This window comes from Sardina pilchardus, chromosome 2 (assembly GCF_963854185.1).
Source record: "Sardina pilchardus chromosome 2, fSarPil1.1, whole genome shotgun sequence".
NCBI lineage: Eukaryota > Metazoa > Chordata > Actinopteri > Clupeiformes > Clupeidae > Sardina > Sardina pilchardus.
The window spans coordinates 32,139,977-32,167,860 of record NC_084995.1 but is presented as its reverse complement, the minus strand read 5'-3'; the positions used below and the strand labels follow the sequence as shown (position 1 = coordinate 32,167,860).

At 40.9% G+C, this 27,884-nt stretch overlaps 1 protein-coding gene across 1 annotated transcript in view; it reads right to left on the bottom strand.

Annotated features, from left to right (window-relative positions):
• Positions 1–8,309, bottom strand: part of asic1c (acid-sensing (proton-gated) ion channel 1c) — a 93,878-nt gene extending 85,569 nt beyond the window's left edge. The window contains exon 1 of the mRNA XM_062527274.1: positions 7,746–8,309. Within this exon, the coding sequence (XP_062383258.1) occupies positions 7,746–8,309 (564 nt within the window). The remainder of the gene's footprint in view (positions 1–7,745) is intronic.
• Positions 8,310–27,884: the final 19,575 nt, after the last annotated feature.

The following is a 27,884-nucleotide window of genomic DNA, read 5'->3' as shown; positions in this document are numbered from 1 at the left end:
GGATACTCCACTGGGGCTTAGCAGGTGCTGATCCATAAAATATGCCAAATCAGTCAGTGGGTGCTTCCGAGGCTCAACGCCTGTCATGATCTAGAAAATAAGATGAAAGGCAGTGCCCGTTTCAGAGACGTCTGCACTTACAGGTCTCTGAATACTAATTCCTGAAACAAAAGTGTGAGAACGTACCGGGTCACCACACAAAGGAAAACTGTCAAGACTTCAGGCAGTAGGCATTACCAGGCAGTAGGCATCACAGACTACTAAAGATTGGTGTTTAATCTTGCACACATCGCTGAAAGCAAAAAAAAGCACAAGCCATCTTGTGGATTGTGTGAGTCCTCTTAGGCTTACAGCTCACTCTACAGCATGTTCTGACAGTCATTCCACTTCTCAGTGAATGGAAGGGTAGGAAAAAAAGAAAGCATTTGTTAGGCATATGTTTCATGCTGTGTGCTTCCGCTTAGCTCTTTAACACCCACGCCATGCTTCAGGAAGCGATGTCTTCCAGAGGTTTGAAAAAAACTTGTCCGAAATGTATCAACTTTCATGCACTCGCCAAAGAACATTTTCTTAGTTAGTTCGAGCATGAGTCATCAGTTAGAAGAAACACTGCAAGAACAACAATAAGGCCAATCATTCTTCTTTCTCAGGGTGACGGCATGACCATTTCAAGTGTGCGCCGAGGACATGACATGTCTCCCAAACCTAGCACCTTTACACCTTATTATTATACGGCTCTTCACAATGCTAGTAGAACGCTTCATTGACTTGAATAGGACTTGTGGTCAAATATGTAACACGTAATGGCCACTGAAACATATAATGACAGCCGTCAAGAGCAATGGGTATATATATTTTTTTCAAATAAGACGTAAACATTTTATGAACTACTGCTTCACTGTCTAACATTGCCTGTAATCCAACTCTAAGGTCCAATATCTGATCTCCTGTATTGTTATATTTCACATGTAGATCTAATTGATTTTCCAGGTGAAAGAAAAACGAGTGGAACCCCAGGTGGCACCATGCAGAAGATGCTAAATAAGATCCAAGCTGCAAATTGTGCAGATTAAGTGCAATTACAAGCAATTGTATTTTTAATGCCGTCTATGGTCTGATGAGCAATACACTTGAAGTGTGACCTGTGCTGTCTTTATATGTAGCATGTGTGTATGCCAATGGTTGCCAAACTTTCCTTTTTTCCCTTCTTTCCCTTTCCAATCTTTTTTCATTTTCTCAAGGTCAAAGTTGATTATAGGCACACAGTTCACACATTTTAAGATACTATTCAAAAGGAAATATTGTAGAAAATATTGCGTACAAAGTAGCTGATGGGCTACCTCATCATAGTCTACTAATTGAACTGTTCAGTTCTCCCATGTGTGTTTAAGTTAAGTTTTTAAGTGATACTTTTTCTCCTTGGGACAGGCCCCTTTGAGTCTGGGTAAAGACTTTTCCATTTACATCGGAATTAAGATGATAAGAACTTGGCAGTCAGGTTGAATATACCAGTTTTGAACAAATCTGCGCAGCATGCTAATAATGCTAACCAGATTTAATAGCAATTTAGCGGCAACAGTCCTTGGACGATAGTGAATGTTTGGATTATACTGTATGTGCATTCTGAGGAGGGTGTGTACATTGAGAGATACAGGGGGAAGGAGAAGCTGTGCAAGGTAGGCCACTTCTCTAGGCTAATCTCTGTCTTCAGTAAAGATGTGCGTAGCTCTACAATGAAAGTCATGTAGTCAGTATGTATTTATTAATTTTTCAACAATGTAGTTTCATCGCAATTCATTTTTTTCTCAACCGGTTGTAATTTTCATATGTGTATAAATCCTTCCCTATTCAGTCATCAAAGAAATGATCACAACATCCCTCAGGTATTTCACAGCTACTCCACTAAAATTGTGTCATGTTTTACAAGTAAGTCATTATCCCCTGTGCTTGGAGGATTTGTGATGAATGACAAGAAAAGTTCAATAACGCAGACATAACGTAGCTGAAGGAAGGAATGCCAATACCTCATTTTATATTCACATCATGAAGTGAATTACCTAAACATCTTTCCATTCCAATACAATGACTATCAATTTATAGGCACACAATATACATCATTCACATATGACATCTGTGATCACGATAAGGTGGACTGCGCCATGACGTATCGGATTTTTAAAAAAGGTATGATGGTGGAGGTTGAAGGGATGTTTATAACAGTGATATTAAATGGTTCCTAGAGTGTTGATGTTGATGTATATATTGTGAATGTGGATAATACAGTGTCATTTTGAATGTTAGAGGTTGCCATTGGTGAATACACTTTTTTTGAGAGGTGGATAAACTCTAATAAGAGGTGGATAAACTCTGTTTACTTGCGTTTAGCCTCCACTACAACCCTGATCATAGTCTTCCACTACTATACTGATTATATACAGTATGCTGCTTTACTGCCTATCCCTATACTGTTCTGTATGGTTGCTTTGACACTAACAAAACCCCCTATTCTAATTCCTCACAAAGTGGTTTATGAAGCCTGATACCAACCATGTCTATTTTTCAATAAAGCTTAACAACCGTACAGCCTCATCACTTATGGAGGTGCAGAACCTATATTTATTTTGCTAGTAGACCTAAAAAATAAAAAGATACTGGCTCAAACAGCACCACAGTGTGCCAATGGATCGACTTTATGAATGTATGTTATCTCATGGATATTATCCATGAGATAACTAAAAGGGACGGAGCACCACTAGGTGTACGTGAGGCACTGAAAGTGTGGGAGATGTTTTTTTTTATTTTTTTAACATGCCGCACTGAGCAAGAGGCTTGTTCACTGTGCAGCAGTGAAATCTTGCCAGACGGTGACAAGCCAGAGGGGTGTGTGTGCACTGGAATGCATAATGGTGCGTAGCACCTCAGCACCTCCATTCAGTCCCCGGTCAGCATACACACGTACCCTCGCAACACAAACGGAACACTGAGGGCATTACCGAGTACGCCACGACATCGGCCCACTCTGAAACCATGTGGCTGAAGTTCAATTGCTCACCAAGGCAATTGTGACAGTGCAGACAGCGCATTCATGTCAATACACTGAAGTGTCTACATTCACCAGCTTAATGACCTAGCAGCTGTTTGTCATCTCAGACAACAATAGCAATTACCCATGAATGATTTGCTTTTGAAAGCCACAAGCCCAGTTGCCCAGCAACCAACGTGTAAATGAAGCGATCTCCATCTTTAGCTAAAAAGGTAAACGTGACAGCTATTGAACAGTTGAGGGTGCTTTGAAACTATGCAACAATTTTTCCTTTGACAATGTTCCTGTCGACAAGCAAAGCAAGCGACTCAACAATATGATTCTGGATTCCACAAACAAAGTGACATCATTTCGAACAGACAAAAAAGTCAATAAGGAACATGAAATGATGTCTATTGTAAAACATCCACATTAGCATAACCTTAATTCAACAATAAGCAATTACATGTATACAAACAGAATAAATTAATTGGTACTCAGCTAGGATCTTTATTGTCGTGGAACAGTGTAAAAGGTGTACTAACAGTTGAGAAAATTCCAACCTGGTCAAAATTTCAGAGAGGTATGTCCAATGCAAGATTGTGTGGTGTAAAAATGTTTTCTAATCTCCATCCCAAACACATGTTTGGTACACCTTTATATTTTTAACTATAATCTAACCAGAGATTTCTCTCTGTGCCTTAGATACGGAACAGTGACCTTGAAGATATGAGAAGAAAGGAACGAGCCATGTTTGATGTCATACTTTTGTGCATTTTAGATAAGGTTTGAGTCTGTTTGAATCCTCATGCCACAGCCCCTAGCTGCAATTATAACTGTAATGTTAGCCAATCTGTGTAGCTGCATAGGTTGAAAAGAATAATACTATACCTGTCTGAAACTAAGACAATGCTACAACTAGCCCAGAAAACACCCCTACACTATTTCCAAAACTTCAAGTCAATGATATACCAAAACTGAAAGAGAAGAGAACTATGGGTTCAGTTTGTTGAAACTACATCACTACTGCAATACCTGTCCAATGACCTGTGAGTTGTACTGTAAGCTTTTTCAGAGAATCCATTTGAAAAAGCTTATGGAATTCAGTCAGGGATTAAAAGTTCTGTAACAATTCAAAAACTCTATTTCTTTTCATTTCTTTTGCAATAATGATTCTGTGTTAATTTAAAATGTGTGAGTGGTAGAATGAACTTTGAGAATAACTGTCTACGATACGACAACTAAATAAAACCACTGAATATATCCTTTACGTAAGTGGAAATGGGAGGAACATCTGCTCAAACACTATTGGAGAATTGCAAACAGAGGAGCCATACACCGTAAATTGAAATTATAACAGAGTCTGGCATAAGACGGATGGGCTGCACCAGTGCCAACATAGGCACAAGTTAACGTGAATTCAGCAGTTTGCCATGTTAGACTAAGCCATCAGCTTAAACTGACATCTAATCTAACACAAAATAGCACGGCCCACCTCTAGCACAGCACACACGTGTGTTGTTGAAACATGCTTGAACATACTGTAGAATATATGCTGTAACTATATTATAGCTTTGGACATAGAACATTAGTCAATCCAATTCCAGACATGTTACATTTTTGACTGATGTCTCACTGGCTCGATCCATAGAACAATCTAAGAGTTCGTGTCAATCTAAGAGTTCATGTTATATTGATCCTGAGATTATTGACCCGCTCACCACTCCAGTTTCTCAGACCATTTCTCACAACAGGAAGATAAAGAAACACTGTTTTGTTATGAATAAGGAATGGCACACAGCAGAGGGAAGTGGATACACCGATTGCTCTCTGCATCCGTTCTCTCTCATTCAGATTCCAACATTCTGTTATTGTTCAGGAGCTGTGGATGCACATGGTGCAGGCAATACACACAGGGGCAGATGTGCTAACGCTTTTGCGCCCACTTCAGGCGTATTTGTTTCGCAAGGTGCGTATAAAAAGATGGCCAGTATGTACTAACAAGCCGCAATGAGGTAAAGGCGCGGGAGCTGAGAATGGCAAATTGCACTTTTCCGTCTCATGCATATGGATTTATGGGAGTGTCAGATGATAGTAGGAGATTCGTGTAAAAAGATGGGAGGAGATGCGTAAAATGCGCCTAATTATCTATTCCTCTGTATGTACTAAAACTGCCCGTGAAAGCACACGTCTATTTTGCGCCTAAATATTTCCGCCTTGTAAAACAGGCGTTAAATGCGGTTTGCAGTTAAATGCATCGATAAGAGAATCATTCAAAGACAACAAAATCGCTAATTAGACCACCAGTTTTGAGTCTTTGTACTACATCAAAGGCAACCTTTCGGTGGCCTTTCCAACGTCTACTTTCACTTTCACGCCATCCACTTAAACTTTCCTACTTGTTACATTTGATAAATCTTCCATAGCCTACGTGCACAAGTAAGCCTAGTTTGAGTAGAACTATTGCTCTTCATCTTGATCTTGATCAATCGTACATCTGGCCCACAGTGCTTTTAAACAGAAATCTTATGTGGTATGGAGAGATACTGGTAACCTACTGGTAACCTACTGGTGCTTGACATCATTTAACTCAGCCAGTGACAAAACCACCGGTTCCATTTCAACCACTTACTCCACTTTGTGTGAATCAGCAGTGTACACTAGAGTAATATACAGAAACGGCGGTCTCAAATCAGCACGGACATTAAAAGTGTCTGACATACTATTTTATCTAAATCAATTTACAGCGCAGCAAGGCTCCTTAGGGAGTTGGGCTTCTGACCTTCAGGTGGCTATGGACCATCAATTCAGCTGCAGCAGGGGCCTCTCCAATCAGCAATGACAGAAAATGAAACTCTGTGAAGTTTGACCCCTGACAGAGTGGTCATTGGGTGAGACAAGGCTCCATGGGTCTGTGCTTTATCATGTCTACCTGACCCTGTGAGGATGTATCTGTTCAGGTGTCCAGATGCAGAGAGATGAAAGTGGTTTTGTAATTCAGTTAGACTGCAAATAAGGTCACTAAGTTCATTCTCCTGGTATATTTAGTTCACCTGCCTGTAGCACCATTTATACAACACATTTTATTCCAACCTTAATCTGAATAAAACATCTTTGTTTGCACTTGATAAAGAATACCATGTTGAGCATGAAGAATAATTTCCTGAATTTTCCTGGCTACTTACTTACTGTACATAACCAGATAATACTTCATACTTTAACTATCAAGATTCTCCCACAGGTTGGACATTTCTCTCACAGACTAGTGCCTCCTCTAATGCATCTCTAATAGTGCCACAGACAATACCACTAGAATGAGCACTCAGACACCTGCGCTCATGTCAGCACTACCCCTACCTGTATGTCTTCATTTTCCAAAATGACACATAATAACATCTCAGCATCCAATCATATGATTCCAGCTGCTATTCTGATGCATTTTCCTTTAACAAAAACCTAAGCCAACGCCTCATTATAGGAATGGCATGCTCGGTTGACATCCCATAAGCTCTCAAAAAAGCTTCTCTCTCTCTCTCTCTCTCACACACCCACTCTCTGTCTGTAATAATTTCAGAAACTATTCCAGAAGACACACTTCCTGTGTGTGGAAGCAATGTGGAGTGTACGGTGTGTCGTGCACAGATGATGTGAAGTACAGTGATGACGAACTTCTAGCATCAGGAAGGGAATTTTCAGCCTGCTGCTTTCACTTTCATTTGTACTGTTAACACCAGACAACATAGGCCTCTGCCAACCTGAACATATCACAGATCTGCTCAAGTTAATTGGCAGTCTTTTTAAGGCTGAATTCCATCAGTGATTACCTGCCAAAGGTCCCTGTGTGAGAGACATTCTGAGTTACATAGACTTTCAGATGTTCAACAGCCAGTCACATCACACAGCACCAGGCTAATAGAATTTCATATTTGCAGGTAATTAGAATATGTGATGTTAATCAACTACAGTGTGTAATCTAAGGGCAGCTATACCTGAGGTGCTGTCCAGGGTAGAGCATGTTTTATCTAAAAGTGTAGCAATGTCAACCCATTTCTACAGAGCTAAATTCCCCACTAAGGTGTGGTGTATCACTTTGAGGAGAGACATTCACAAACTGCGAGACAAAAATAAAAACTGAAACAAGAAAAAGCTAGAAAACCACCTCCATGACAATCCAGACACTAATTGTAGGTTTGCTATTAAAATGACATTTCTCTGGGAAAATAAAACAGCACAGTCCATTCTTGAAAGACAACACATGCGCCATGACAAAAATAGCCAAAACAAAAATGAATATCACAATACTGATGTCAAGTCAACTTAGCCATAAGCCCTGAACGTCACTACAGGGGAATTTCACCCCACCTCCTTTGTGTGTTCACACATCACCCTCACACATGTCCTAACAGCCTGGCAAATGCAGTTTGTCTCCCTTGATTGCATTAAGACTCGGCAGCACAAAATGCCTTAACCCTCTGAGCATTTGCAGCAAGGATTACAAAATAGCTATTCTTCAGGCAAACTTGTGGGGCCCTTCATACAAGCTTAGACCAAGGAACATTTTACACAGGGGAATCCAAAGTAGACTTTTCAATTAGATTACCACAACTTAATCAATTTGCCAATCTCTCCCAAAGAATCTATTAGTCCCAAAAGCTAAATAAACTGTAGCTAAAGAACTCACACCAGCACTGAAAAAAGAATGCAAACTAGAAAGCACACTTACAGTAGAGAAGTTCACGGGGAAGCACTCCTCTCCCCGGTAAGTGCACTGTAGAAGCATTTCGTTGATGTCATGGCCCGTGCGGTTGTAGAAGTCAGTCATGTTGAACTGCTTGGGCTTGAAGTTGGCAAAGTTCGCCTTGTCCTTCAGGGCTTCCAGCACCTCGGGCTCGGCCAGGTGCGGGTTGGCGATCTGATAGTTCTCGTTGAGGAGCGCCAGCAGCTCGCCTACGTGGTAGAGGTCATTCCGGGTGATCCTGGAGAAGCGGAACTCGTTGAGGTTGCAGAAGGTGACAGCCGGGAAGGTGAGGTTGGGCGCCGCCACCTCGTCCAGCTTGGTGACGTGGGGGTACTCAAAGTAGTACTGCACGCGGTCCATGCACACCAGGAGCAGCAAGCCAAGTGAGCCAATGAACGACAGAGACCACAGGAAGCGGCGGAAAGTCATATGCCCATAGGCAAAGATGTGGCTCATGCCATGCAGGGTGGAGGTGTTGGCAAAGGCTTGCAGGTTGGAGGGCCTGATGCTCTCAATGCTTTCCTCCGAGTCTCCCTTCATGGCTGTCATCGATCCTCACAACCAGCAGGACTTTGGTTAAAGACTTTGCTTAGCAACAGAACAGTACGAACCAAGTAACTGTCCTCCAAGGCAGAGCCGTTCCGCTGCTTGGCAATGTTTGACGACTGTGAGAAGAAAGAGAACATTAAAAGAATACTAAAGCTCTACCTGGGAATTGTTTGACAGCTGTTTTCCAAGATTCCCCTTTCATCGCAGTGGGCTTGTGCAGGGATGTCAGCTGTTCACGTAGTCCCGGGGTCCCTCCTTTCTTGCTTTTCAGACTCCTCTTCTATTCTTCCCCATGCTCAGCTGTCTTTTCTAGCGGAACTGAACACAATGACAGCTCCTGATACACCCACTTTTCGCAAGACACAAAAAAGCACAGGGGAAAGCCCTAAGAATTCTGTGCTGTGTGCCGAACAATGAAAAAAAAAAAACCCTCAAACAGAGGGGAAAATAACAGATGTAGAGGAAAGACACAGAGCAAAAAGAAGCAGCTGAATGAAATATACGGAGATGGGAGCTGCAATGGAAAGGCTCCCTTTTGCCTGGAGAGAGGAGCTAACCCTTCAACGGTCAATGGGACCCTTCCTCCTCCACTCGGCAAGAGCTCCTCTACATTGCCGGGGGAATGCTATGAGATGGATTTGTGAATGGTGAAAAGAATGGAAGAAAAAGGAGCGTGTGTCTTAATGTCGCGCCTCCTGCCACCTCCTGCTTTTCTCTCCTGCGCCGCTTCTTGTCTCCCTTCTCTCCCAACCCCCTCTCCTGTGGCTTCGCTTCTCCCCAGATGAAAATGAAGGGTCATAGACCTCCCACCAACCCACCTCTGTGTGTGACAGCCAGGGATCTGTCGCGTCTATGGGATTTCTACTTTCCTTGTTCTGCCGCCGGTTCCACAGTGAGGTCCGAAAGCGCCGGCAGTCCAATTTGTTCTTCAGTCAGACTCACTGCTGCTGCTGCTGTCTGGACACAGAAGCTTGGTTTAAAGCCACGCAAGCCTCTCCACCCAGTTCAGTATACAGATTTATACTCTGCCGCCTGACGCCTTTTCCCTCTCTTTTTGCGAGCTGCGAGCTAGCTCTCCACCAGCTGCCCCCCCTCCTCCGTTTTCTGCTCTTTAGTAGTCAGAATCCATCCCACTGCCGAGCGCCTGCTGCCTTGCTTATGTGTCTGTGAGTGGAGAAAGGGGGAGGTATCTCATTCAATACAGGATTCTCGGTGGCTTTGCATCAGTAACTCTGCCTGCTATTGGCGATTCCATGCTTTCAGATTTAGAAGATGCCACAGGTAGTTCATGCTTAGCTCTTAAGAAAGGTTGTTTAATTAAGCATGATTCATTAATCAGTCGAAAGAAAAATGGCCATGTGGTTTCATCAAGCATTATGGGAAACCGTTTTCCGTGTCAGACAGAATGATTATTATGCAGACTGGGTATCCATGGTAAATATTTATCTAGACTCATCAAATGACAGCGGACGGGTCTGTGTTTACTTCTTAAATGTCACGGCTCCTTGTAGATTTCCCCCTCGTCGCATAGCACATCACAAAACATCACGAAAACAACACAACACAACACAACACAAAACAGCAGTCTAAGAGTATGTGTAGCAGCTGGAGAAAAAAAAATGATTCAGCAATTTGGGTAGATCAATGGGCTGTGAGGGTTAAAAGTTCACCTCAGCCTTTGAATTAACTCTTTCACTGCTTCACATACATGGCAGCGGATTACAGGCATCAAGGGTACACAGGGGAAAGTGATTACCATAACAATGACTGAATTACCTCGGACAAGGCCATGCTCCCCATCCCCCTTCGGATACCATTCTTCTGAAACCTAGCAACAAAACCGTTCAACATAAACCAACCAAATGCATTTCTATTTTTGGACATCATCTATCTGATCACCTCTGATATTCTATGCAAATATCAAACAGCACAGTTTTCCAAACTTCTTAATGTACAATCACTTTCAATACTACAAGTGGTAATGCTCTTTTCTGACACTGGTGTTCAGGTAAGCATGAGCCTGTGACATGTAAGTTGAAATGTGAACAGGTCAATGCTGGCGAGCACAAAATAATAAAAAGCACAACCAAACAGAGCTCATATCACAGCCTCTCAGCTGCAGCCTGAACAGCATTTTAATGATCTTGTTCGTCATCCCTATCACTGTCTGCATTTCAATTCTGCTCATCGGTTTGGATCTGGAGCCCTGAACCGGTCCTCTCAACACTGCTACTTTTGGGCTGTTCGGCAAAACAAAACAATAATGAAAACATATCTGCCTTGAGGCACAAGGCACCACTAACATGATTGGAAATAGTGTACAAGACAGTTCTATTAGAAACTCAGAATCAACATATTGAATTACAAATACTCCACTATCCAATCCTGCCGCAAGTGGCAATTAATAGGTTCCAAGTGAAATATGAAATACCCCTTTTATGAAATCAGCAATTGTTTGAAATGGATATTAAATCATTGGGTGCTTTGTAATTGTTGCCACTAGCAATCTCGATTATTATCAGTAGTATACCCACCACAGGTGGGTCCCCCCCTTATTGATGTGCATTTGTTCCTGTTTTGGTAAATTGATACAATTTTTGTAGCTGTCGGGACATAAAATTACTTTATGGCTTCTGGATTCTATAATACCTTTCCTTTAAAGGAACACAGCAACCATTTGGGACTTATTAACTTTAGTATATACTCCTCTCATCTCCGTGCGACTGCGTGTAGTTACTCTGTCTGACACACCCACCGCTAGCTTAGCACAGGTTTCTCGAAGTGGCCAGTTCCAACAGCCTAAATTTCCCAATAGTAACAAAATAACCGTATTTACACGCTGAGATTTGTATAGAAATAATAATGTCAAATGAGACAGTCTTTTTGTAAGCACATACTTAGTGCTATGTTCACATTCAGGCTTGGTCGGAGTGATTGCAAATGTATAGGCAGATGGCTTCACTTTAGCAGAGGCCTTTCTTCTAAGATATCAGCCATGTCTGAACAGAGCAGAACAGTCTGGCAGTCAGATAAGCTATGCATGCATATGAGCATTTAACAGAGCAGTGCAAATATATGACTATTGGTAGATCACGCAGAATGTCACCACAAACATAAATATTGCTTGTGTATAAATATGTGTACATGTGCATGCATGTGTACAGTGTGTGTGGATATATATTATATATACATATTATTTCAAATAGGGTGGCGCACCATAACAACCCAAAATCTACCTAAGCTATTCAAGACAAGTGAATCCAGCTTTACTTAAAGGAACACTTCACCGTTTTTTCATATTAAGCTATGTTATTCCCTTAACTAAGTAGTAATATCCTCACTCTTGCACTTTCAGTTTCACCTTGGAGTGAGGATATTACTGCGCAGAGTCTAAGTGCTCCAAATGTTATTCCGCCACACAATATAGTTATCCCTTTTACCTGCTTATAAATGCACCACGTTTTATTTTGTCTCACCATACTTGGTCGTGTGACTACTCGTGTAACTGTATTTTAAAGAGACCCTATGCAACTTTTTCATAGTCATAAAATCGCTCAGAAATCGTTGTTTTGCTTGACTGACCAGTTTCGTCGAAAACAGTAACATTTCCTCCCGCCCACAGTGTCCCTATCCGCTATTGCAACCTTGCAGTTTCTGCAGGAGACGATCGTTCCTTGTTTACATCTGGAAGTCTGAGACACGTAAGGAACAAAAAGAACCACGCTTGCAATTTATATATTTATATATAGCCTATATATGTATAAATATACACACTAAAGGTGTCGGGGAAGCTCTGCAGAGAAATATGCAAGCATAAAACGAGCGAAAACGAAAAACAAAACCGAAACCAGAGATGAAATCGCCAGTCCTGCATAGTTCCTCTTTAATAGGGTAAACATGGAAGTATTTGGTCGCTTCTAAATTTTCTCTGTTTGGATCCTAATGAATGAACTGGGCTAGCTAAGTGCTATCAAAGTTGCGCCGCGCGCCAGGGCCAGTGAGTGCACGCATTGAAACGTGAGAGGTATGTATCAACTCGTCTTAATTAAGGAAATAACATAGTTTAATATAGTTCCTTTAAGGAATTATATAAACTGATATAAAATGATTTGAATCTGATGTCCAAAGATGCAAAAGACATAGTTGCCAAATCTGCTTATTATAAGCCACTTTGGGCTTGTTTATTTTTTATCATTTGTTTGGTCACTTACAAATATTGACAGTTTTTTTGGGCCTATTTCTAAGATGTGTTGGTAATTTGGACATGCTCCCCATCTCCTGCTTCTCTTCACTATGTCTGTGATAAGATTCATGACACAGAAAAGATCAGACAGTCAGCGCTTTTCCCTCAGTGCGCCTGTTTGTACATACCTCGCCTGGTTTTTGCGTGCACGTTGCGAATCAAACACGCCTGAAATCGGCGCAAAAACATTAGTACATCTGGCCCACAGAGTGCACTGTTAAAACTAATAACAAAACTGTGTTGTCCCTATCTGGATAAAGAGATGTGTTAAAAACAGCACAACCTACAGTATTTGCTTTAAGAGTGGCAACAGTCTTTACAAGACTCTTTAATCAGTCACTACAACAGGCCATAGCTCCAACCTGTCTGAAAACTGCCATCATGAGTCCAGTGCCCAAGAGGTCAGCTGTCAGTCACAAAACTAAATCAGTGGTGAGGCCTGGGTGGGCCAACTGGCTATGTGATAAACAATTGTGATAAGTTCTGCTAATATTGAAAGTCCAAATCACTGAAATGAATAGGGTCTGCACACCGAGGAAATTGCATATTGCAAATGCATAACACACTATGCAGTCAGTGTTGAGGTTGTATAACCTCCAAGCTATCTACAATCTGCAGGCTGCTGGTGACAGGCCTTCTGTAGCTCTCTCTCTCCCCCTTCCTCCCACACACAACCTATAGGCACATACACGCACATACACGCACACGCACACGCACACACACACACACACACACACACACACACACACACACACACACACACACACACACACACACACACACACACACACACACACAATGAAGAGAAAATAGCCTACGTTACAGTACAACTTGTTTAGTTCCGTTTGGTAGGACATAAATGTAGGGTTGATGAATGGCTCAGACGGAGTCTTTATGGTGCAACAACAACAGGGGCTTCTATACAGGGATCCCACAATAATCAAGGCAAGAGAAGACGGCACTATACCATGTAAATCACCCAAGCAGAGACGGCAGAATGCAGCCCCGGTGCATGCATTCAGATATCCTCTGTTCTGCCAGCAGGCTATCACAGACTTCAGTAAGTCCAGATAGACACAACATACTGGACTACACATTGATGAGGAAGACGTTGAGCGTTGAGACGTTGTCACTTTCAAATATCTAGGAGTCAATATTTCAGCAGACTTGACATAGAATGCAGCAAGTTTGGGGAAGAAGGCCCAGCAGCGCCTTTTTTTAAGAACTCTGAAACACAACAAAATCCTCCAGGAACTTTTATCCAACCTTTACCGCTGTGCAACAGAGAGCATCCTAATATGCTGCTGAACAGTCTGGTTCTCCGGCCACGATGCAGGAGGAGAGAGTAAGGACCTGCAGTACAGCGAGAGGTGAAGAGGGCTCAGAGAGATCGTCGGCTCCCCACTCCCAAACCTGAGTGACGTTTACACACCCGTCTTCACAAGTGGGCAGAAAACACCATTAAAGACCCCTGGCTACCACCTGGTCAACACTCTTCCATCTGGCAGGCTTAAGGTCACAGTGGCATGGACCAATCAGCTGAAAACAGCTTTTTCTCTAAAGCTGTGGAGATGCTGCTGACCTCATAACTGTAGTGCTACACTAATAGTGCACTCTTTTAGCTAACATATCTTAAAGGTACACTATGCTATTTGGCTTAATTATCTTAACTGATCAGCTTCCGAGTCATTGGAATGGTTAGTTGACTTATTCCGGGTAAAATGATGGCTGTCTCGCTTCCCCCTTGTGCCGGTGAGCGGAAAAAACACGCTTGCAAGTTTGTGCCACCGGCCAACAGAACGTTTCGCAGCCTTGCGATCATGCTCATGAGAAGCCAGATGGACCAATTGACGAGTGTGGTAAAATATACCCGTAAAGCTGTAGAGGAAGCTCTGCAGAGCAACCTGCAAGCTTAAAACGAGTAAACAGTGAAGAAATCGCCAAACCTGCATAGTTCCTCTTTAAACATAATATTTGAACTTCTGAATGGAGGCCCAAGCTGATGGAAACTGGTAAAACATTCCAATCCATTATCAGTATCATAGCATTCGGTTCATAAAGATCAACATTTATTCTGTTTTTCTTATAATGTATTACTGGTAATACACTGCATATATGTTGTTCATACAGTACATTGTCCATACTGCATACCCATATCTTTTCTACTCTTTTAAGATTACTGCTAATACACTGCAGATATTCATATATTCATTTATATCACTGCAAATACGCCACCTTCTTAAATGTTTACTACTGTCTACACGGCACCAGTGCTTGAAGTGGGCCAGAACGCAGCGGAACGCCGGCCGACCTGCCTTCTTCGAGAGACGCACCATGCGGCCGCAATCGCACCCATTCTTCTCGGACCTATTGCTGCACGAGATTTTTTTGTCGCACAGAAATAACAGGCATATCATATGAACCTGCAAAACCTGACCTAGTTTGTATGATGAACGGTTTGCGAGATAATTGAAGTTGAAAATTACAGCTACATACAAAAATTAATGTCACATTCAGTTCTGCGTCATACCCGTACATTCTTCTCTGTGAAATATCTCACGATTTCGTAACTGCCCTATGGCAAACTATCTATCAAAATAAACAGGAGATCCTACTGATTCCAATAGCGTATAGAATGTCTCTGTATAATTAACGGTAATCACGAGAAATCCTTTTTTGAAATCACATCAAATATAGCCATGGCAGATGCTTGATATGCCATTTCAGGACCCAAAATAGCAATAGAAAAAACACTTACAGTCACACTTACTCTCTCGTTCTGACTTTTGACCTGGAGTCTCTGTTCTTGGCCAGTTAGTGTTAATTAAATCAATGTAACAAGTAGGCTACAGCCTATCACAGTTTCCTTCATCTGGGCCTTTAGCCCAAAGGTTTCTTTAAGGTTCTAGGGCCTTTAGCCCAGTCTATTGTTAGGCCTACAAGTAGGCTATCACACTACTCAGGATCATGTTGTTTTAATGGTTTTTCAGTATATGTTATTGCTTGAAAGAATGAATAAATTAAAATAGTTTTTGAACCAACACATCCTAAAGACTTGATTTTTTTTCACAGCACAAATGTCAAATGTCGGAAAATTAGAGTTCCTGCACTTATTTTTTCCCACTTCAAGCATTGCATGGCACTGCTGTATATATCTTATACTGTTTATGCACCACCTGCTTATACTGTGCATCACATTGCACTGTTCTGCTTTTTTGCTCTTCTGGTCAGACACAAACTTAATTTTTGTTGTCCCTGTACTTGGATGTGCACAGTGACAATAAAATCGAATCCAATCTAATCTAATCTAATCTAATCTAAAAGCAGTATACCTCCAGGAATAGAGCTAAAATACCCTAAATTAAATGCCAGTAGAAGTGTGTGCTTCACTCTGGCTCAGACGACTGCAACACAATTTAAGACGTATTGAAACTGAACCAGTATGCATCAATGGTTAGATGTTATGCCATGCTCCTCTAGTAGCCCATCACCTGTCACACAGTGTTTCTTTTAGCTGTTCCTACTTGAATTATACTGGGGGCATAGCAGATGCTTTGTTTACATTTCTCTTGGCCATTTCATTTGCTTTTGTTGTCATTATTTTACCCCAAACATATTGTAATCTATTTTTCTTAATTGTTTTCTTGTTTTGTTGATTTAAATATGATGTGTGCATCATTCACCTTTATGATTGCTCAAGGCATTCCTGTCATTCAGCTCAATGCCCAGTCAATGTCCCTAAATAAATGATGAGGGATGAAGATGAGCATGATGCTTTTTAGCTGGTTGCAAATCTTAATGAGTAAATCCATCACTGGAGTCTTGAGATGTAGAGGTAAGACATGCGAGGCCTGTAGTTAAGTGTTCTTATGCACCACCCATCATTACAGCACAGCAAAGCACACCGCACCGCACAGCACCGCACAGCACCGCACAGCACAGCACAGCACAGCACCGCACCGCACAGCACTGGGAATAAGTTAAATTAAATATTACATGCTTAAAGCAGCCGTATGCAAATTTACCCATCAAAAGAAACAAGGAATGCAAATGTAAACATGCATGCATGGATGCATAGTGCTTTATACGTGTCTCTTTTTTTTCTGGTGTAAATTTCATTATAGAGATGGAATCTAAAAGGTTTACTCCAGCATTCTCTACAAACTGACAGAAACAAATGTGTGAACTTTTCGGTGGTAATTGCCTTTCAAGGAGATAGTGGTTCGCATGGGGTAATGCTCTGAATGTTAAGAGAAGACATCTTGTGTTGCCTCCTGCAACACAAATGTTTCCCTTACAAACCTACAGTATCTGGGCTTTTTTTGTGTATAACTTGGACTTTTATCAATCGTCCTCACTTACTCACGTCTTTGAACAAACGGATTTATATATATAAAGAAGAAATTGCCAGAGCACATGGGTTCTGTGACTTCTTAGGTCCACGCCATAACTGGAAGTCCTATCTTTTTTTTTACCTATCTGGAGTAATGGATCTGGGGTCTTCTGAGATGACTTGAAAAATAGTTTGAGCCGTAACTGTTAATTCCGGAATTGATTTTGTCCAACTGTTGGTATTACAGTGCTATCAATTGCAGGCATACTTGATTTAATGATTTGTGAGCATAGATTATTCACATAAAACCGATTGGAGATGCACTTAAAAATTACTTTGTGGACAAACGTTGAGCCAAGAGTGCAGCAGGTATGCCAATAAGAGTACATCACACTGAAAGATAAGGTTTCACATTGGAAGACGTGTCCGAGGGTCAATTGAGGTAAAAGCACTATAGAAAACACCCCCCCGGGCTCTATCACAGTGTATTAAGCCTATCTTTATTGCACAAAAAACTGAATGTTTACCAATAAAAGGTTTTGAAAAAAGAAAACCTGCCTGCAATTAGAATGATTCACTCACCTAGATTTACCTACCTTGCATTTAACACCAACTGCATGGTTCTGAGTCCACCTACCTTATGGTGCATCCGCTCATCAAATTGCCCGTGACATTGAAATTAAATTGTTATGATCAGCTGTTGTTGTTTTTCTGCAAGCGTATAGTGTGCATCAGTCTATGTAAAACCTACCCGGAATTTGCCTGGATTTATATTCCTTACATTTAACACCAACTGCATGGTTTGAGATGCAAAAAATCCACCTACCTTGTGATGCCTTCGCACATCAAATTGCCCGTAACATGGAAGTTAGATTGTTGTCATCAGCTGTTCTTATTTTTCTGCAGGCATAGTGTGAATCCGGCTGTCCTGCAATATTGAACCATGAAACCACATTAGAGAAACAATTGGCAGTGAAGTAGCCAAGAGACCAATTGTAGCATGGACAGACTTGCCAAACCTATTGGCCTGAAGTGACACAAACAGTGAATCGCTTTAGCATGTCACAGATCAGAGAGACTATTGCTATGTTAAGACTACAGTATGCTAGTGTCAGCATGTCAGAACTGGAACCTTCAAGCAGCAGAAGTTGTGATCTATTTGGACAACAAATGCATGCGCCAACATCATATATTTTTAACTTCAGTGCAATGATGAATCACACCTCTCGTCAGACAGCTGTGATTCAGTCCTTTGCATTGTCATAATAATTAAGATAATAATAATTAATTTAATTAATCAGGTAAGCACTTTGTTTCACGAGGTCTAAAAATTAAATCTTCTTGAAATATAATTACTGATGGCTTTTGTTTAATCTACATCCGTTGAAAGATTTAAAAAAAAATGTTTCATGGCAACTGGTCATTGACAATTCTTAGATTTGTATAGTTCAGATGTTAAATTGAGTGGAGTGAACATCTGAACAAAAGTAGTTTTTCTCAATCAGTGTAACATTATATTAATTTATTATTTTCATACAGTATTTGTAGTGTTTGCTATTACTCTTTGAGTTAACATAATTTAAGAAGTAAGTTAGCTGCTATTCAGCCACTTTTCCAAAATCAACTAGATCTAATCACACTGCCAAACACAATCAGGAACCAAGTACCAGGCCAATTAACTAGTAATGAGTAGCCTTGTGTTGCCATTTTGTGGCGAAAAAGGTTGCATTGCACATAAAGTAAAGACTACCCACCAGTGTTTCCCCAGAATGTTTTTTACAGCAGTTAGTCGTAGGAAGGTAAGGGGATCTGGGGGCAACCCCCCCCCCCCCCCCCCCCCCCCCCCCCCCCACACACACTTTTATTTTGTTGCCAGCGTAATACAAAGTATAGGCTTATCATTGACCTATCCTTGTCATGACAAGATGAAATATTTTGTCTAATGTGTAAATCTGAAACAAAATGGGATGAATTGAACAATGTATGATATAGCATAGGCCTACACTGTAGTCCATATCAAAAAAAGTTTAAACAATTTGGAACTCTTTCACTGAGTGCAGTCTTTATTTAATGCCATCTAATCAGAACTTTAGCGTGCACAATCTGCACCATAACACTAGCTTAAAAAGACGATCTGGCAGGTTTTAGGAGATTAATAACTCAAAAGATCAATTTCAGGCAACCCACACAACACTGGTAAACAGACAGGCATCTACAGTATTTGGGATTCTATTTGAAATAATACAGTATTTCCACACTGCTGGAGCAAAGACCTACTTCTAATTAAAATATGCTTGATAATAAATTGCAAATTGTCAGTTCTGGATCTTTTGGTGTGAAAGAAAACAAAAGATAAGGAGAAAAACTTTAAAACTGTGTTATTGTTACTGTGTGGGGCCTATTGGTTAGGGCTTCAGGCTAGTAACTGAAGGGTTGCCAGTCGGAAAAATGTGGGTGGAGAAGTGGTTGAGCACTGTTCTCCCATACCCACCCCCAAGCCTGAGGTGCCCTTGAGCAAGGCACCTAACCCCTCACTGCTCCCTGTGTGCCGCTGTATGAAGGCAGCTCACTGCTCTGGGTTAGTGTGTGCTTCACCTCACTGTGTGCTGTGTATGTTCACCAATTCACTGAAGGGATAAATGCAGAGACCAAATTCCTTGCATACGTAAGTATACTTGGCCAATAAGCCTGATTTACATTGATTTACAGCTTACATTATAAGATCCAGTCATCAAAACGTTAACTACCTTGGCTATATCTCCTTTTAGGAAGGAATGTGCTGCCACACTGCCCCCCACACTCTGACACCAATTCAACATGTTACAGTAAAACCAAACAGGTCCATAGAGGACTGTCAAATGCCGTGCGCTGAGCCACAGACTAAGGATGCGGGCTGATACTGAGCTCATATACTCGTACTAAAATTCACCAACCCCACCAACCGATATCACTTAACTACACAATTTCTCCTAAATCATAGTACCACCTTCACTGGTCTTAAGAAACTGCCGCTAAGCTTTCATGTAGCCTATTCGCTATACGCTTATTTCAGTCCTGCACTTCAAAAATATAGAAATAGCTAGATGCATGTGTCTGCATTGAATCTACGCAGCCTATAATACCCTCATACAAATGGTTCTCTGTTTAAACTATGGCTCATCTGACCTACAGTATGCAAGTGGCATACACTATGCTGAGTGTTCTTGAACGTGGCTGGTATGTTGGTGTTGCTCTGCACTTTGTGCTAGTTGGGGAACACTACAAAATGAACCAAAATTTCACTAAGATTTATGTTACCCTTTCCTGCCTCAGCTCCAGACCGTAGTTGGATCATTACATGCTCCAGCACAATTCACTTAAACTGTAAGTTATAAGCAACAGGCAGATGCAAGACATGTTGTGTGAGAATCACCACTTTACTCAATGGCCACACTGCTATGCTAGTCTAATAGCTATTTTGGTAGAAATATCAGTACTCGGTTTTGGAAAATACAAAAATGTAAGTACTCATACTCAGTTTGAAAATGGCCACTGCTTTTGCACAAACCCAATGAATGTGCTAATTTGATGGCAGGCAGTGTTTTTTTTTTTTTTTAAATTGAGCTAACAATTACATTCAAACCTTTGTTTACAGAAGAATGCATTTGTTTTACCAGGAAACTGTCTTTGTGAACAGTCTCTTTCCTCTTTGTGTCAAAATTGAATAAAAAGAGGGGTGTGAATCAGCCATCAATTTACAGTTCCTTTACGGTGCTGATAACAGAAACAAGAGAGAACATCATTAGCTAACAATATGTTTAGGAAACAAATTTGTGAATTATTCCTTTTGCTAAAATATTTGTATGCATTACAAATAATACACATGTGCATATTACATGTTCCAAAATGCCCGGTAATACAACAGTTATTTTACTCAATCTCTTAGACAAGAAATGGTGAAATAGTTTTTCTATTTTCTACATTAAAGGTACACCATGGAGGATTCGGTATTTTTGGTGACTATAGAGCTCCTTCTAGAGTCACAATGTATTTATATGTTACTATTATAAATAGCAAACTTCTCACTGTTTATCCCCCCTGTACACGATGCCAATGCTTTTGTTGAGAAAGTGAAGGATTAACAGCAGGCAAAAACAATCTCCAAAGCTGTCTCTACTGACAAGGGCCGGGTTTCCCATATTCGGTCGTGCTAAGAACTTCTAGGAGTGCTAAGAACGTTCTAAGAATGCTCCTAAGAAGTTCTTAGCACATACTGTAAGAGCTTCTTAACGAATCTGGGGAACGCGGCCAACGTAATGTTTCCTGATTCTTGCTAGATTTGACGGGGCGCCGCTCTTGGAAGTTGCATCATTGGGTTTCTCGGTAGGGACTCACTACATGCTGTATAGCTATGCTAGGTTAACGATTCACCTATTACAAGTTAATTTACCATTAAATTGTCTTTGTAAAGGGGAACATTTTGCATAGAGTACCTTTAACAAGACAATGAAACAAACATTCTAAAGAAAGAAATCTAAGTGATAGATTTAATACTTTATCTTTTTTCTATCAATGATATTTACAATGAGGCTTGAGACCTGTTTTGTTTTATTTACCCTATCTGACCCACAGTCTTATCTAAGTAGCAGGTTATGAAGTGCCATTACTGAAATAACAAACTCATATCGAGCCTTAAAATGGTTTGGTTTTCCAAACTCTACTCGACAGTTCTCTCTTACTCTTTAATCCATTCATTATAATTTAAAACTCTGACCTTTTCAACTATAGATAGACTTATTGAATATGTAGATTTGCTACATCAAAGTTAAATTAATAAGGTCATTAACCCCTAAAGGGGCCACTAGTGAGTGAAACATTATACTGACCATAATTTTCATATCACATTCTAGACTAAAGGCTGGTTTGAATATGATAAATATCTTACAACTCCAGAGGTCTACTCCTCATGGAGAAATGTACCTCATCTAACAGGTCAGAGAGGTTATTTAATGGTTTCCCAATTGCACTGCTTCAAAAGTCAGACCGTCTTTTCACTCACTTTCATTTGAAAATAAGAGGCTTCAAGTACAATTCCTGTCACTACTGAGTTGCATCCAAAGGGGCCAATATTCAAGTTAAAGCCAAGTTTTACTTTGAGTCTGGAATTCAAACAAATCATACACTACTGAAATTTAATAAGTTAAAGTACAGATGACATTCATTTGTGGCCCAAATAACAGGATGTGTTGCTTTGCTCAACACAGAACGTTTCCTAGAAACAAACTACCCACTAAAATGGCAGACTTCCATCTGGCACGAAGACAAAGACAGGAACTAAACTTATTCCTCCCGCTGCTAAAGCATCTCACCTTCCTGGATGGAATACAACAAAGCCCCAGGTACCTCTGCAGAGTGGCTGCCAGACTTTAAGCAAACCACACTGCATCGCACCATGCCTGTGTACCTGAAACATGCAGAAGGAATGACTTCCCATGTCTCCCCAGTCCCAGCAGCAACACAGAGACAGACACACCTTCACTTCCTCTAAGTTGCCAACAAATGTTAATAAGTAGATTGTTGTGAATGAGACACTATCATATATTTCCTGTGTGGCAGAGCATGACTAGGCAACTTTATTTCCAGCTATGGATGTAAGAATGGGTTAAGATGAATCCCCGTCTGAAGACAGCATGAAAAACGCTTCATCTTCAAGACATTCGTGTTCTTCAAACAGCACAAGTATGACACCCAGTGGCCATCTAGCATAGAACACACTGACAAAGCTGCATTATGGCCACACTGTTCCTGCTTTTTACTGTTCCTGCTATTTACCTACATGAAATGCAACTGGTTGTTTCGATATAACAGTAACCCGATGTGTGAATTGAAGCTATTGTATGGCATGTGGAAGCACTGAGTCCAGTCCTGAGTGTTTGTGGTTTAGGTCTTCTTATCTATCTTGCCCATTCTCTAAAATTAGCACATTGCTTTTGCCTAGTTAGGCCTACTGTAGGCTAAGCTTTGATTAAACTATTTCAAATAAATTAATACCATACCAAACCTAACCACACTGCCAACTAAGTAACACCTCAAAATACCTCAGAGTAGGCTGACTCATTTCGCTAGACCAGTTTGCAGGGGCGCCGCCAGAAATTCTGGGCCCCATGAAAGATTTCGATTTAGGGCCCCCCCTCCCCCTAAAAAAAAAATATATATATATATATATATATATATATATATTAGCCTAATTAAGTAATATATATATATATATATATATATATAAAAAATGGGGAGAACATGTATTTGATACCATGCTAAAGTTGCCTAAAAAGAGGAATATAAAAACATCATTTGACAATTGATCTTAATGCCTTAATTAAAAAAAAGGAGTTTATTTTTAAAGCTGGCTCCTATGGGAATTTAACATAGGGGTCAAATACTTCCTTCCCCCTAGGATTTAAGGAAGAACATTTATTTATTTACATTCTTCAATCACAAAGAAAATTGGTGTCCTTAGCGGTTTGATTTTTACTCATTTTTTTTTATTAAGGCATTAAGATCAATTGTCAAATGATGATTTTATATTCCTCTTTTTAGGCAACTTTAGCATGGTAGCCTATCAAAATACATGTTCTCCCCATTATATATATAATTATTATTTTTATTAATAAAAAAATGCACAACTGTCTGAATCACACTGAATAGACTGTTGCCTTAAAATGAAAATGCCATGGTATATATTATGGAATATATCGATTTTCTTTTATGAGCAAATATTGTTAGGCCACTATGCAGTTCTTTCAAGCCAAATGTTCATGTGTTGAGAGAACTTGCATGCATCACTTTATATGGATTTATAACATTATGTATGCACATTGGGGATACTTCAGAGCTCTCCAGCAAACCTCATCAGGGTGTCAATCATGTATTCCAATTGTTGTCTTTATTGACTTACTGTATGTGATCAAATGTTTGCCATGATGAATAACTAGGCTAGTTAATTATTGTATTGTATTGCTCACATCCTCCTTCAATTGGGATTTGGGTTGATATGAGGGCTGGGGTCCTATTCCTGAGGATGAATCTAGTGTGTATCTTGAGGGCACCTCATTAGTTAAGAAACCAGTTCTTAGCACCAGCAGTCGTGTAGGCTAATATTTTATCTTGCATAGCCTAGTACAATAGCCTAGTTTATTGCTCAAGTTCATCCAGTTACAGACTACTGTAAATTACACATTACATTCATCTGTTCTCCCATGGCAATGAACGTGGAGTGTTTAAATAAAATAACACTGCACTTCTTAGCCTAGGCTACTGAAAATGGTTGTTTTGATATAGGTTTAGCCTAAACGAAATCATCTCTTTTATCAGCTAGCAAGCTAGTGTGTTGTGTCATGGCATCCAGTGTCAGTGAATTACCTTTCTTTAGGAAAAACCGAGTGACTTTTTTTCTCCCTCTTAGCTCTCTGCTTCTGCTTGCGTTTGCATGGGGGTGGGGGGTAAAAACGTTAATAAATGCCGGTCGTAATGACTTGATGACATGATTTTCAACGAGCTAGACGTCTGCTAGCAAGATACCAGCAGCAGCAAAACGAATTTAGCCTACTACTGGAGGAATTTACCTAGCGTTTTGTCACTCAATGTTGACACTGCTGAAGTCGTTTTCTATCTCCGTTCTAGCGCCACGGTGGTTGAAAATGGTACAGTCCACAATAGGGGTGTTTGAAATCGCTTTAGATTATGTTCCTACAGTGAAAATAGTAGTTGACTTGTAAAACCATGTATAATTTCCTTATTTAAACAGATCAAATGAAACATTTATTCAAAAATCCTACACATGACAATACTATTAAATTATTATTGATAGCCCTCAAAGGGCCCCCTGTCAGTGCTGGGCCCTTAGAATCGTCCTAACCTTTCCCCCCCTGGCGGCGCCCCTGCCAGTTTGTGTAACTCACCTGTCACCACCACACACGGCCATTAGACAATGGACATGAGAAGAACCTTGCGAACTGGTTGTAGAAGAGACCGCTTGAAGGCTTTCTTCAGAAGTGTTAATTTTGTTTCATAACACTCCCTTGATCACATTGATCACCCCACGAGACAGTGGCTTACGTTTATATTAAGTAATACTAGCTAGCACAAAGAGGCGGAATTACTTTGGCCTACTAATTATCTTGCCTAATTGTCATGAGTCATAACCTATGTTTTACAGTCTAGGAGGTCATAACCCCATCATAGGCGCGGGAAACGTCTTCGCTATGCCCTTCTATCGACACCACGCTCTGGTAAATCTCAGGTAAGTATTGGGCCTGAAAGATAGAGCCTGCGTGAATATCCGTAAAAAACAGCACAAATGCTTATGATGACACCCATGAAACTGTTAAAATGACGCTGCTTTCTTTTTAGTTGTTCATAAAGTGAGATAAGTAGGCCTAGCCCTAGGCCATTCTCTCAGTCGACAAATAGTAGCCTAAGTAGTAGGCTATATTGACAAATGAAAGTAGGTCTAGCCTAGGCCTACGTTATAAAATTAGCCAATCTTGTAGGCCATCGGCTAATAATCTAACGGTAGTCCTAGAAGCACACCAAAATGAACAGTAACAATAAGTTTAGCCTTCCTGCCAGTAAGGTAAGGGATAATCAACGACGCGCCGTGCGTTATAATGCACGTTCGAACTGGAACGTGCGGCGTCGGGTCCTTACCACTTCGAACGTGCATTATTTTCCTTTATTCCACTGCTCGGATGAGTTCCCCATTGTCCTGCGTTCTAGAAGGGTGTGCATTAACTTTAGATATACGCACGGCTATGAAGTAGTTCCAATTTGTTGGCCGTATTACACTTGAATATTAATTCGCCAAACTTGTTGTGAAGTTTAAATGCACTGTCACGTTACATACAAACTGCAAAATACAGACGTTCAGATCATAGTAACGTTTAGCATATGACAGAGGTGTCATTTAGCTAGTTAGGTAGCAGTAGGCTAAGAAAAATAGCAATCTTTCAAAGTTAACGTTCATCAGAATCTTGGGATATGCCAGCTTGACAACGGGAGATTAGAACTAACGACTGGCTTTTGGCCATAGCAACTATCCATTTAGAACTAGTAACCACAGTTTGAGAAATTAGCTGAAATGTGTCTGGGAAAAGTAGTTCTACAAACAATACAGTTCTAGCGATTAAAACATTTAAATTAGCACCGTAAACGAACACAACCCAAGTGGCAACAGTGGAATAAGCGGGATAATGGACTTCACGCCGTGCGGTTATTCAAAGTTAATGCACTTTTCTAGACGGAACGTCCCTCCGCTTCGCGTCGGGCCGTATCACCGTCTAGAACGTGCATTAACTTTGAATAACCGCACGGCGTGTCGTCCATTATCCCGTACTTATCTCCCTCAACAATGGAATTCTCTTCTCTGATTGGCTGATGGGGTGGCCATTAACTTCGTATAACCTGCTACCTTCGAAGTAGTTCCCGTATCACACTTGAATATTAATTCGCCAAACTCGTTGCGAAGTTTAAATGAACTGTCACGTTGCATCCAAGCTGAAATACAGACGTGCAGAACCATAGTAACATTGTAGCATATGACGGAGGTGGATTGTAGCTAGTTGGATGCCATGTAGGCTATAAAAGTAGCGATCTTTCAAAGTTAAAGTTAATCAGAATCCTGGGAAATGCCCGCTTGACAACGGCAGAGATAGAACTAACGACTGGCTTTTGGCCGTAGCAACCAGCCATTTAGAACTAACGACTGGCTTTTGGCCATAGCAACCATCCATTTAGAACTAGTAACGGCAGTTTTGTCCTGCAAGTAGAAAGTTGATATGTGGCGGAAAGTAGTCCCACAGTCAAGACAGTTTTAGCGATGTTAACGGACGCAACGGTGGAATACAACTATGTTCTAAATATACAGGTTATGAATACAAACGGGAGATAAGCGGGATAACGGCCTTCGAGGTCGACCGGTTCGATGGAAATAATGGCACGGCGGAGGTAACTCCGTCTCCGTGCTTCGCACGTCGCCGGAGTTCTAGACCTCCACCTAGCCATTATTTCCATCGAACCGGTCACCTCGTCGGCCGTTATCCCTTACTTATTCCACTGCTCGGTTGAGTTCCCCATTGTTCTGCGTTCTATAAAGTAGGGTTCAGACCAAAGCGTCCCGACGAGACGAGCTGCGACGTTCTAAAACCTTGCGACTGCGACTCAACGTGTTTAATGCTCTGCGACGGCTTGCGACTGCTTGCAACTGCGTGCAACTTCTAATTCACACCGCTGCAACTCAGTCTCGTCGCGTCGGGAATCTTTGGTGTGAATTGGGCTTAAGGGTGTGCATTAACTTTGAATAACCGCACGGCTATGAAGTAGTTCCATTGTTTTTGACCGTATTACACTTGAATATTAATTCGCCAAACTTGTTGTGAAGTTTAAATGCACTGTCACGTTACATACAAGCTGTAAAATACAGACGTTCAGATCATAGTAACGTTTAGCATATGACAGAGGTGTCATTTAGCTAGTTAGGTGGCAGTAGGCTAAGAAAAATAGCAATCTTTCAAAGTTAACGTTGATCAGAATCTTGGGATATGCCAGCTTGACAACGGGAGATTAGAACTAACGACTGGCTTTTGGCCATAGCAACCATCCATTTAGAACTAGTAACCGCAGTTTGAGAAATTAGTTGAAATGTGTCTGGGAAAAGTAGTTCTACAAACAAAACAGTTCTAGCGATTAAAACATTTAAATTAGCACCGGAAACGAACACAACGCAGTGGCAACAGTGGAATAAGCGGGATAATGGACTTCACGCCGTGCGGTTATTCAAAGTTAATGCACTTTTCTAGACGGAACGTCCCTCCGCTTCGCGTCGGGCCGTATCACCGTCTAGAACGTGCATTAACTTTGAATAACCGCACGGCGTGTCGTCCATTATCCCGTACATAAACGCACGGCGCGTCGTTGATTATCCCTTACTTAGTCCAATGTTTTTTTGAACAGGGGGGCCAGGACC